This window comes from Berghia stephanieae, chromosome 7 (genome assembly GCF_034508935.2).
Source record: "Berghia stephanieae isolate SIO BIC M18660-M18661 chromosome 7, UCSD_Bste_1.3, whole genome shotgun sequence".
Taxonomy (NCBI): Eukaryota; Metazoa; Mollusca; class Gastropoda; order Nudibranchia; family Aeolidiidae; genus Berghia; species Berghia stephanieae.
Window position 1 is genome coordinate 46,126,575 of NC_088366.1, and position 13,211 is coordinate 46,139,785.

Below are 13,211 nucleotides of genomic sequence, written 5' to 3' on the forward strand. Positions count from 1 at the left end.
CAAGGTTTAGTATATTACTTTTCAAGGGAAACAACCTTTCAATTCAAAATGAAAGATGAGTAAAAGTCCAGTAGCCTCCCCTGTACTTTTGAAATGCGCAGAAGTACTGTTGACAAAGGGGGATCCTGTTTGTTTTTAAGGGTTTTACTTTTACGGCGCTTGCAACACAATTAGGTCACATCAGCGTCAGTAAAAAGGAAGAAAATGGGATAGAAAAAGTTCTAGAATTATAATTGAAGTACCCAAGAAAAAGTAAGACAAAGGGGAATTAGTTCAAGTGGGAAACAGATGTAGATTCCAAGAGCACACTATCAAAGCACTTAGTTTGAGATCACCTAAATCTCTCATCCTGACACAAGCACAGGTCCCCACTAAGATGAACACACTCAAAAGTTTACAAATCGTATGTAAAACGAAAATAATACAGTGCATAACAGAGAAATGATTTACAAGAAAAAAATATCATCTCCCAAAACTCTAACTATACATTTGACTGGTTCACTCCCAGCTAGGGTATCTGGCCAGGGGCCAGGACAAAACCAAGTAATCTCATTCCAAGACAAGGTATGTTGTTTTGTTCTTAAGGGTTTTATAGCGCTTGCAACACATTAAGGTCATATCAGCGCCAGTAAAAAGGAAGAAAATGGAACAGTGAAAAGTTCTAGAATTACAATTAAAGCAACCAAGAAAATGTAAGGCAAAAGGGAATTGGTTCAAATAGGAAACAGACGAAGATTCCAAGAGCACACTATCAAAGTACTTAGTTTGAGATCACCTAAAAGTCTCATCCAGACACAAGCACATGTCCCCACTTATAGGAATACTCAAATGTATACAAATCATATATAATATGTAAACAAAACATAAAACAGTGCATAACAGAGGGATGATTTACAAGGAAATAAACATCATTTCCCAAAACTATCTATACATTTGACTGTTTCAATCTCAGACAGGGTAACAGGCCAGGGCCTGGCCAAAACCAAGTAATCTCATTCCAAAACAATGACAGAAAGCATGTTGGAAAACATCTATAGGGGGATAGAAGACATAGTAAGTGCCTCCCTGCCTACAATGGGGAACCCCACCCAGACAAAGCATGTTGGAAAACAGATACAGGGGGATAGAAGACAAAGTAAGTGCCTCCCTGCCTACAATGGGGAACCCCACCCAGACAAAGCATGTTGGAAAACAGATACAGGGGGATAGGAGACACAGTAAGTGCCTCCCCAGGAGGTCAGGAACCCCAACCAGACGTCCACCTGTCTTCGTGATTGAAATTAAAGCTTCTATATTTATAAAAATTATTGTTATTTATCTCTTGGTGAAAAAAAAAAAATGGAAAGTAGGCCCACGTGCTTGCAACACTTTTAGGTCATTTCAGCACCAGTTAAAAGCAGGATGATAGATGATGTTGTAGAACTGAAGGTTAAAACATCAAAAGAAGATGAATAGAGAGCGGTGTGGGCTGCCTGAAGCCTGAGAAAAGTGAAAATACTAATGAAAGAGTGAAAATGGAGAGGCTTCGAATGCGAACAATACAGACGATGGACGTTTTGGGACGAAGGGTTTGTACCTGAAAGTCTGTTGTCTGTGATGTTTTAATTGTTTTTTGAAGAAGGGTTTTGAGGCCAAAACGTTCCGTGTGTGGAATTTTGTTCTTTTTTTTTTTTAAGCTGTTATATTAATTTTTGTTTATTACTTTTTATAGGCCACAGCTTCGTATCACTTTGATCCAGGTACAATCAAAGCTTCCCGCTATATAGGAGACACCCAAAAGTTTACAAAGTACAATAATATATTCAAAACTAAAGACTATAATAGAACATAACAATGGGATGATTTACAAAGAAAAATAAAAACTTCTCCAAAAAAGGAACCATACATTTAACTGCTTCCCTCTCAGCTAATGATCCCCGCCAGGTCCAGGGGAAAAAAAACAAACAATCTCAAACCAAAATAAATCACAGAGAGCAACATGGAAAGAGAAAACAGATAAAAGGAGGATAAAAGACAGAAAAAAGTGACCTCCTGACCTCTCCCCCCCCCCCCCCCCCCCCCCCCCACCATGGGAGGTCAAAAGATCCCACCCATATCTAAATGATAGCACATTAAAGTTGGCTCATGGAAATCACGGGAAATTGAAGGTTAAGAATTTTTACAATGAAATTCAAAAGAGTTTTTTTTCTCCAATTTACAACATTAATAAATGTTTGTCTTGCTGAGAAAACCCGGAAAGATGATATTGAGTTATGTATGCAGTGGTGTAGAACACATCTTTCTGATCATTTACCACTTTAAATTTTCTTTCCATGTCTATTAGAATCCAAGTTATACATTTTTTTTCAGAATAAAATTTATTGCTATGGGAAACACTTTATCTTCAATTTTGGCGCATATCCCAAATCGAAGCTTGCCGCATTTCCTAGGTTTTCTCAGCCAGCCTCACAAATAATAATTATAAAACTGGCTGAAATAACAATTGTAAATATCACAATATAGCATCAAGAACCAACCCTCCCTCCCTCCCCCAAAATAAAACAAGGACATAACATGATTTTATGATTTTTATAATCTTCTTTTAGTAAGGACATTTTTAAGTCACTAAAGAAAACAAACCCCCAAAAAACAGGAAAAACTCAGGGAGAAAACAGGAATTGGTATCTCTGGAGATTCCGTACAAATGGGAGATCTTCAGATGATTTCTGGTACAAACTCATCTAAAAAGAAGATTTTACATAAAAGAAAGAAAATATAAATCTACACTCACTTAAAATCATACACTTATACTCGTACACACATCCACCTGTCTCCCTTACAAACCTCAGCTAGGGCTTGGGCAAAACAAACTAGTACCAGTCTCATTCAGATAGAATATTGATAGGAAGTCTTTACAGAAAGGGGATGTTTGTTAGTTTGTTTTTAAGGGTTTTACGGCGCTTGCAACACATTTAGGTTATATCAGCGCCAGTAAAAAGGAAGAAAATGGGATAGTAAAAATTACAATTAGAATTACAATTAAAGCACCCAAGAAAAAGTAAGACAAAGGGGAACTGAGAACAAATAGGGATCAGATGTAGATTCCAAGAGCATACCACCAATGTACTTAGTTTGAAATCACCTATAAGTCTCATCCAGACACAAGCACAAAATCCAACAAAGAGGAACACACTCAAATGCTTACATTATACATTCAAAATAAAAATAATAATACATAACGGAGAGATGATTTACAAGGACAAAAATATCATCTCCCAAAACAATAACTATGCATTTGACTGTTTCCCTCCCAGCTAGGACTCCGGCCAGAGCCAGGACAAAACCAAGTAATCTCATTCCGAGACAAAGACAGAAAGCATGTTGGAAAACAGATATAAGGGGATAGAAGACACAGAAAGGGGAGGAGACCCTGTCAACAGCTCATGTTTACCAATAGACAACCATGTGAAATCCCATCCCTAGCCTCCCTAGGATAATGATATTGAGCCATCGCGGAAATGTACAACAGATACTCATCGAGTAGAAGAAAACCTATCAACAGCTCATATTTACCGACAGAAAATCAACAAATCATGATATTTATTATGGGTGCAAACAGATCGAGCTAACGTGTCAGACTGGACCTGCCTTTCAGCATGTTTAATGAATACAAAATAATATAATAATAAATTGCCTAAATAAATACAGCATGTGTCATTCACAGCCTCAGCGCGGTTTTAGGTCAGAAGGAAACTGCGTTAACACTTCTCTGTTTATACCTGACATTTACCACTGACATTTTTACTGTTCATACCCGACATTTATCACTAACATTTTTACTGTTTATACCCGACATTTTTACTGTTTATACCTGACATTTATCATTTGACATTTTTACTGTTCATACCCGACATTTATCACTGATATTTGTACTGTTCATACCCGACATTTATCACTGACATTTTTACTGTTTATATCTGACATTCATCACTGACATTTTTACTATTTATACCTGAATTTTAATCTCTGCATAAAACACCTTCATGAGAAGAGAAACAATTTAGAAAGCAGGCACTGGTGTAAGATAAAACATTTGAAAAAGTGTGTATGAAACAATGCCAGACAAAGCAGGAAGAAAAATACAAGAGAAAAATACATGCCCGAAAAATCAGCCTGCCTCACCCGAGATCCGATCAATCGCCAGTCGGGGTAGGCTGATTTTTTTTAAAGATTATATTTTGGGTACTTTTCTCTCTGTTTTGTCTGGCACCGTTTCATACAGACTTTTCCCGATTTTTAGCAAGAAGAATAAGTGACTTTGTTATTCTGGAATCTTATCCAAGTTAAATTTCTTGGTTATGACCATTTTTCCTTCCCCCAGTTCACTCCGACATAAAACCAGATTGATGCTATAAATGTCACAAGTTTTATCTACAATGTCTTAAGCTACGAGGGAGTTTGCAGCCATGATCAACATTTTGATTTCCTTGACCTTCTTGGGGTCACTGCTGAAGGCCCTGAGGGCAGAGGTCAGACAACGGACTAGAGCAGTCAAGACGGGAGGGATGTGTTCCGCTGTGCGACTGTTCCCGATGTCCAAGCTCATGACTGCATCAGATAAAAACCTGGAGAAGAAAGAGTTTTAACAATTGTTTGAAATTTAGTCTAGGTTCCTTACTCAAACATGCCACAAGGAAAAAATAGAGAATCTTGTCTAATCACCATCATCCATCATGGCTTGTACTCCTAGTACTCTTGAGCACGTTGCCGGTCAGCTGTCTCCAAGCTTTCACGATTCCTCTGCGATGCGCATGGTCTACATTGCTTTTAAAGTCATTTTTGGCCATTCTTAGGTTATTTAAATATGTCTATTATTTGGGGGAAAATCTGAATCTCAAGAAAAAAAAATCTACCATATTTATATGAAGTGTCACTTTTAAATGTTTCAAAAATTGGTGTAAAGTCATTTTGGTTACATGTCCATTTCTTTGGAATATAACATTCTCGAATTTGAAGAAAAAATAAAAAAATAAAAACAATTTGGAGGAAAAAATCCGAACATGTAGGATAAAATCCGAATTTGGAGGAGAGAAAATAAAAATTTGACAAATTTTGGTTTATGAAAATATCTTAATACATAATAAAATAACAAAAAACAAAAAAAACAGCAGTTATATAGCGCAATACCCACTAAAGTACTATATATGAGTACCTGGCCGCTAACCGCATTGTCTTTGTCCAAAAACATTGTCATATCGCCAAAAAGGCGTCATGTCCCGTCCTACATGTTAAGTGTTGCTGTTGGCTATGGACCCCTTGTAAAGCACTTTGAGCACGTTTAGTGGATATCACACTATATAAAAGCTCAATTTATTTTAAAACCCAAGCAAAATCATACTATGAACAGTGCTATCAAAACGACTAATTGTACTCACTTCATCTTGAGGTCAAATTGTTGCTCCAGGTTGGTGGCCAGCTGACTGGTGAGGGACAGGAGGACGGGTTGTGACAGGGGACAGGGGGATATGGCAAACAAATTCATGGGACTCACTGCCTCGCAGGCATACAGCACCAGGTCTAGGTTCTCTGCTGATAAGGCCTGAAGTGGAGGAGGAAGAAACAAAGGTTGAAAAATAAAATTTACACTGTATAGTCACCTGGAACAACTACAAAAGACGTCTAACTTCTACGTCATGGCACAAGACCGAAGGGCTAGAGCTCAGGTGGTCGCTGGTTTGGATAAGTAAGTCAGAAAATAAAAGTTTTTTTGTTTTCTTGATAGGCATGCTCTGTTTTTTTAAAGGGTTTTTACAGCACTCGCAACACATTTAGGTCATTTCAGCACCAGTGAAAAGGAAGAAATTGGTTCAAATATGGAACAGATGTAGATTCAAAGAGCACACTATCAATAGACTGGGTTTGAGATCACCTAAAAGTCTCATCCAGACACAAGCACAGGATCCCGTCCAGAAGAATACAGTCAAATGCTTTCACTTTCAGATCATCATATATTCGAAACAAAATTGTAATTTAGTAAATGACAGAGAGATGATTTACAAGGGAACTATAACTGTACAAATAGACTGTTTCCCTCCCAGGACCAGGACAAAACCAAATAATCAGATTCCCAGACAAAGATAGCAAGCAAGTTGGATAACGGATATATAGGGGAATAAAAGACGCAGCAATCTCAGCCCACTATGGGAGGCCAAGTACTGCAGGCAAGCTCTGATGAATTTTTAATTTAACGTTAGTCTCTTTTTCTTTTACAAGGATGTATGATTTTGAAGAGAGAAATCCCTTTTCAAAGGCGTCATGAGATACACATTCCTCCCACTAAATCCAAACATCAGTAACACACTGTATGGTCACCTGGAACAACTACAAATGTCTAACTTCTACATCATGGCACAAGACCGAAGGATTAGAGCTCAGGTCATCGCTGGTTTGGATAAGTAAGTAACTAAGTAGAAGGTGTCAAACTGTTCTATCAACAATACAAACCACTCACACTCTGGAAAGCTTCGTCTATGTGTCCATTCCTCAGATCTCTAATAATTTTCTCCTTACTGACAATGACCTCATCATCGTGACCACCAGGCACCGGTGTGGCCGCGGCAGATCGGAGGTAGGATGTGAGTTTGTCGTCAATGCTGGCGCCGTGATCTTTCATGGCAAGGTTTATCTCGTCCTTCACCACTCTCTGAATGTCAGAAATCATGTCCGTCCTTAAACTGTATGAGTGACCAAAAAAAAATTTTTTTTTAAAGAAAAGAAAGATAAAAGAATTACAGACATATCACGTCATAATTAACATAGTACAATGTCTATGGTGCTCTGTACAAATTATTTCCACCAGGTCTGGAAATAAAACTCACTCAATGTTGACTGATGGGAGGATTGGAAAAATTACAGACATAAACGTAAATAAATTTATTCATCCCCGAGGGGAAATTTTTGAGGGAAAGACTGGAATAACCCAGATATCAACCGCAGTGCAACACTACACACTGAGCTATGGCGAGGTGACTTGCTAAAGGTCACACAGCGCAGCGGGTATTCAAACTCGGTACTTTTCGAGCACGAAGAAAAGACTGTACCACTGAGCCCACGACTCAAACCTGAATCATTTGTATGTAGTTGTAAGCCAATACTTTAGCTTTTTGCATTCCCAAATATTTTCTGCTACTCATGGAATGACTTACATGTTGGTATCAAGCTGATGAGCAAAGTGAGACTTTGAAAAAGAGATGTACGACAGATGATCAAACAACAAAAGTCACATGGAATGGAAGCTTCAATTCAATTTACAAAGACGGATGATATGGACGTTTCAGGTTTCCCCTTTGTCAACTCAACACGAATGAATGAAACACTAAAGACGAATGATAGGATAGCGAATTGTTTTCCTTAATGTCGTCCTCTCATATTTCATTGGTCTTTAGTGTTTCATTCACCATGTTTTCCAGACAAAGGGGAAACCCGAAACATCCGTATCATCTGTTTTCATGAATTTAATCAAAGCTTCCATTCTATTTGACTATAGTTGTTTATTTCTTCAAGCCTCAAGTGGCAACATTTGCATTCTATCTGTAACATCAGGAAAGTGATATAATTTTTTCCCCATCTATTTCTTATTTTCCCTTGTTGAACATCCTGAATAATAAGTCTGACTGAGACAGCCCCTTTCGAACAAAGAATGAATTTCTCACCTGCTGACAGCCTGAGCCACTTGTCCAGAGAGCTCTTCTTTCACTGAAGTCACAATGAGATTCTTCATGTGGTTCATGCCCTGTACAAACTGTTGCTCGGCATTCTCCATTCGCTTGATGATTTCCTCGGTTTTCGCCCGCTCCTTCATGACAAAGTCCGAGTTCTGTTTGAGGTAATGCTGGTCTGAAGGACAAAACAACAAACACAATGACAGACATTCAGTCAGTAAAGAAGATTTTTGGTGTCCTCACACAAATAAAATTATTATGAAAAAATACTAGGAGCCTCTAAGAATAGATTGGATTGGATTGGATAGAGAAACAAAAAAATAAATAGAAGAAAGAAGAAGCTGTTTTCTATTTTTTTTGTTTTTATTGTTTTGTTTTGTTTTTTTTTTATGTGAGGGGCAGGAAATATATTTGCTAACAACTGACTACGGTTAAAATTGCGTAACTTAAGAATCCTTATTAATTACTAGGCTGGACTTAAAAGTCTTGACGCCTAATGAATATCTCCAATTGTATTGAACTCACCAGTATAGATTATACATCAAAATGTGCGTAATTTATTCTTCTATTAGGTCACCAAATTTTATTTAGCTACTATTGATTTTAATTTATTCTTTTTGAAATGTCTGTTGTAAGAAATTGCTAAAAAAAATTATGCAATCAACAGCGTGCCATGAATGAGATCCTTACTGCGAAGAGAGATGTGCACCCGTAAACATTTGTACACAGCTGAAACTTGTTTATAGTGACTCGTGAATTGGTATTAAAACAGTTCAAAGGTTAGTTACAGTCTTTACTGAAACTGATGCTGCCTCCACCAACATCAATGAGCAGGCTCGCAGTGCCCATCCAAAAAGTGCATCCATCAACCACAGCAAATCAACGGAAAAAAAATTGACGAAATTGATCCAGAGACGCCAACTTTAAATTTGACTCAAAGGAATTTCAGACACCACTCAGAGGAATTTCAATGCTGAAAGAGGAATTTCCGCACACAAGACAAGGGAATTGGGATGGTATTTGGTATTGTATTTACATATTGTACAGTTTTAAATAGATAACTGATTAGAATTATATTATGATAATATAAACACAATACCATTTTGAAATTACAAGAGCCATGTCAAGACTTTTCAAGATACCCTTGTGGTATCAAACTTATATTTTTAAAAAAATAAGTCCAGTCTGCTGAAGGAAAACTGAAGATATACATATCTATCCGTAAGATCTCAAAAAGGAAATAATATTGATTGTTACTGAAGCTTCAAACTAGATGGTGGAATAAGGTAAAGGATAATATGAAAGAACTGGGCCTGGAGGACGATGATGCTCTGAACCGAGATGCATGGAGATGTGGCATTCATTATGGCAACCCTACAAAATGCGGGATAAGCTGAAAGAAGAAGAAGACTGAAGCTTCAAAATAACTGCAAGCTGGAAGAAAGTCAAGTAAGCGCTGGTCCACTCACATTCCTTGGTTCCTTGCTGAAAGACTCCGTGAACATCTCGTACCGTCTTCTCCATGGAGGCAGAGAAGGACGGCAGCATGGAGGCCTTGAACGTGTGCGTGTAGGCTTGTTGCATTTGCTGGTAGATGACGTCACCCACGGCGTTGGCTAAAACATCCATCGTAGACTGTGAGGGAAAAATGGGACATGGACGAACATGCAATCATTAAAAAATGAGCTTTAAAATGAGCTTTAATATAGCGCAATATCCACTAAATGTGTTCAAAGCGCTTTACAAGGGGTCCCTGGCCAACAGCAACATTTAACATTTAGAACGGGACATGACGCCAATGACAATGCTGTAAACGGCAGGGAACACATTTTACACCTGAGTACGGTGACAGAATATGAGTAAAGAGTCTTTTCCAAGGACTCAACTATGCGCTGAGTGAGGCTCGAACCTAGGACTTTCCTATCCGAAAGCGAGTGTCATACCACTAGACCACATAGCCGCACAATCAACTTGATAAAGTGATACAAAGCAGCTAGAAGCTAAGGACTGTAAAAAGTAATACACAAAAATAATATAACAACTTCAAAAAACGAACAAAAAATACCAAACACAGTACGATTCGGGCTCAAGACCCTTCTTCAGCAAACAACAAAACACTGAAGAAATTGAAGAAGGATTTTGAAAAGCGAAATGTTCTGTGTTTTGTATTTTGTTCTTTTTAAAAATTGTTAGATTCAATTTTGTTTATTACTTTTAACAATTAACATGACGTTCATTAGACATTTGAATATCACATGAGCTTATATTATAAATGTATTGATCAAAAAATAAATATAACAACTACAAAAAAAAAGAACAAAATATTATCGCTGGTACATTTCAGGCTCAAAACTCTTCTACAAAAATTATTGGGCTCAGTACCCAAGAAACACTAAAAAAAAGCAACTTGTCTACAGCTTCTAGTAGCTTAAAGTTCACTTTGACTTTTGTCTATGATAAGGAATTTTCCAAATTTCTTTGACTTGTGTCAATGATAAGGAATTTTCAAGTTCTCTTTGACTTGTGTCTATGATAAGGAATTTTCAAGTTCTCTTTGACTTCTGTCTATGATAAGGAATTTTCAAGTTTTCTTTGACTTGTGTCTATGATAAGGAGGCGGGATTTTATAAAAGTTTTGTGTCAATGTTGTTGAATTATAAAATATGCATTTCTATGGATTTCATCGCACTAAAAGCCTTCATTGGAAGCAATACCAGGTGCCTGTTAGATGCCCCAATCATATTTCATTGGAAACCATACCAGGTGCCTGTTTGATGCCCCAATCATAACTCACCCTAGACTTCACAGCCTTGGCTATATTGTCCCTGAGTAGAGAGTCGCAAGCTGTGAGACGTTGGGCCACTTCTTGATGGATTTTCTCTTTCATTGGCTCAATGCTACGATGTAAAGCTGAAATGAAAAATCACCCCCCAAAAAATTAATAAAACAGAATATAAATACAATAATAACTATAAATATATAAAAATAAATGAATGAATGAAGAACTAAATGAATGAATGAATTAATGTACCAATAACAAAAACAAAGAAAACGTTAATACAGACATTGTATTTCCCACCTACACTAAAAGAGTGCCTGCATTCCACAATACCAGGAAATACTGTTTTTCCTCAAATTGCCTCTTAACAGGACATGGCAGAACTGCATCAAATATGTGCAGATGGAAACTTGGGAACAGTAATGCCTGCTGGAAATGTCAGGTAGCTCCAGAGACCAGCGATCACATCGTCCTCCACTGTCCAGTAACTAAACTTGAAGGTGGCCATAAAACCATCCTTAGGGCGGAGGAACACTTTTGAAGCTGGGTTGATGAAATGAATTTGGAGGTGTAGCCATACGCTACTACTACTACTACTACTACTACTATTTCCCAAGAACTATAAGTTGTCTATCTGGATTTAAGGTGATGTATTAAAATCTTAACATTTTCTTTATGTTATTGGCTGAAAAAGGGCTTTGAACACAAAACGTTAATTTTTAAAAATATTTTTGCTCAATATAATATTTTACACTCCACAGCTTCCAGTAGTTTAGTATCAACAACACAGAGGTTACCAAATTGTCCCACACAGTCAGGCCACAGTGTGTGGCTAAGTGGTCTTGTGGTATGACACTCGCTTTCGGATCAGAAGGTCCTGGGTTCGAGCCTCGCTCAGCACATAGTTGAGTCCTTGGAAAAGACTCCTTACTCATATTTTTCAGCGTACTCAGGTATAAAATGGGTACCTGGCCGTTAACAGCGTTGTCTCTGTCCAAAAAAAAAAAACCCTGTAATATCGCCTAACAGGCCTCATGTTTCGTTCAATATGCTAAGTGTTACTTTTGTGGGCACATTTAGTGGATATTGCGCTATATAAAAGTTCAAGTTTTTATTTATCTATTATATTTTTTCCATCCACATACCTGGACTAATAGTTTGCTTGATTTCTGTCTTGAGGGTGTGTGAGACGTTATCCCTGATGGCCTGAGACATTTCTGTCAATAAAGCTGTCTGCAAAGACTTGTCTCTGACCACTCTCTGCTGGTCACTCTTGGTCAGCGAGTCCTGAAGACGCTGAGGTAAAAACACTGTTAAGGATGTCTACCATACACAAAAAAAAAAAGTAGTCCTTCAGAGCCATTAGGCCCATGGAGCCGGAGTTTATCTTGGTTTCTATAGCGTGAAACAAACAATAGCAATTGCTTGCTACCCTTTGGATAGGATGCTAGTCTATCGCAAAGTACCTTCCACCAGATCTATCAGACCCAGCTACCCAATCACTCCTGGGTCTCAGAAAAAATCTCGACTGCACCCGGGATCGACTTACGTCCCTTTGCTTGAGAAGCGAGTGCTGTACCAACTGAGCTATCAGAACCCCCACTATCATACAAAGACCAACCACATTATCTCATTCATCTGTAGTTTTTCATTCATCCTGTTTTGTTGATAAAGGGGAAACCTGAAACGTCCATTTTATCTGTTTTCGTATATTAAATTGAAGCTTACATTAGACCTGTAAATGAGCTCTATAAAAATTGTTTAAATTCTTAATGGAAAAATCCAAAGAATCGAATTGAATAATAAACAGTAAACTCGTTTGAGCAAAACAGTGGCAGAAATCTAATTTGCACGGGAATTAATTAGGCTACTTACTATTATTCCTTATAATTAGGTACCCAAACAGTAAGAAACTAGAAACGGTCAACCAGTTTGTTTACTATGTGAGGCAATCAAGATGTGCTTGTAGAAATTATATAACTTTCGATTTGAAGGTGTCTACATAACGCACTTAAGGCGTTCACATTTTACTTTTTCATACTTTAACTCTTCACCATGTAAATGTGGTCAATTTTGGCTTAGACGAAACAGTGAAATTTATCGCTCAGCGGCTCAGTTAAAATTGGCTACCATTGGGATCCCGACAGGTCTAGAATGCTGTGTGAAAATGCACTGAGGTGTGTTCAGACACAGCAATTCTAAAAAGCGTCGATTAGCCTTGGCAATATATCCATGTTAATATAAACAACCCGTGAGCTATGCGTAGTGCTGTGGAACATTCCTAATAACTTTACAGTCATTTGACTACGATTCATGAATTCTTTCTTTCTTTCCTTTTTTAAAATATTTGAATTTGACGAATTGACTGATTTCAATTAATTGACTGAGAATTTACAGGTCTATTACATTCAATTTTACATTGTTATTTATTTCTTCAAGCTTCTTCGAGCAGCAACATTTAATAACAATGAAAAGGACAAAAAGGATATTTTCCTTGTGCATGTGTTGGGCCAGGGAGTGTTCCATTCTGGACACTAAAATGTCCTCCAATTTACTGATATCTTCTTGGATAGACGGCTGCTGAGACGCCACCTGAAATAGACATTTGGATGACAAGGATTTGAACAATGGTTGATTGTTGTCAGGACAGTAACATCAGATATTGGATGGGGAAAATATAGAGATAACACCCTAAATAAATAAATAAATAAATAGATAATTATAATAATAAT

The 13,211-nt window shown here is 37.5% G+C and overlaps 1 protein-coding gene across 2 annotated transcripts in view; it reads right to left on the reverse strand.

The window, feature by feature from the left end:
• Window positions 1-2,554: 2,554 nt before the first annotated feature.
• Window positions 2,555-13,211, reverse strand: part of LOC144977363 (enhancer of mRNA-decapping protein 4-like) — a 45,854-nt gene continuing 35,197 nt past the window's right edge. For both annotated transcript variants that reach the window (XM_078922485.1, XM_078922483.1), the window contains exons 23-30: window positions 12,969-13,071; window positions 11,625-11,780; window positions 10,495-10,610; window positions 9,170-9,335; window positions 7,692-7,875; window positions 6,491-6,713; window positions 5,415-5,578; window positions 2,555-4,604 (exon numbers count right to left, since the gene is read on the reverse strand). In XM_078922485.1, coding sequence (XP_078778611.1) covers window positions 4,421-4,604; window positions 5,415-5,578; window positions 6,491-6,713; window positions 7,692-7,875; window positions 9,170-9,335; window positions 10,495-10,610; window positions 11,625-11,780; window positions 12,969-13,071 — 1,296 coding nt within the window. In that variant the 3' untranslated portion in view covers window positions 2,555-4,420. The remainder of the gene's footprint in view (window positions 4,605-5,414; window positions 5,579-6,490; window positions 6,714-7,691; window positions 7,876-9,169; window positions 9,336-10,494; window positions 10,611-11,624; window positions 11,781-12,968; window positions 13,072-13,211) is intronic.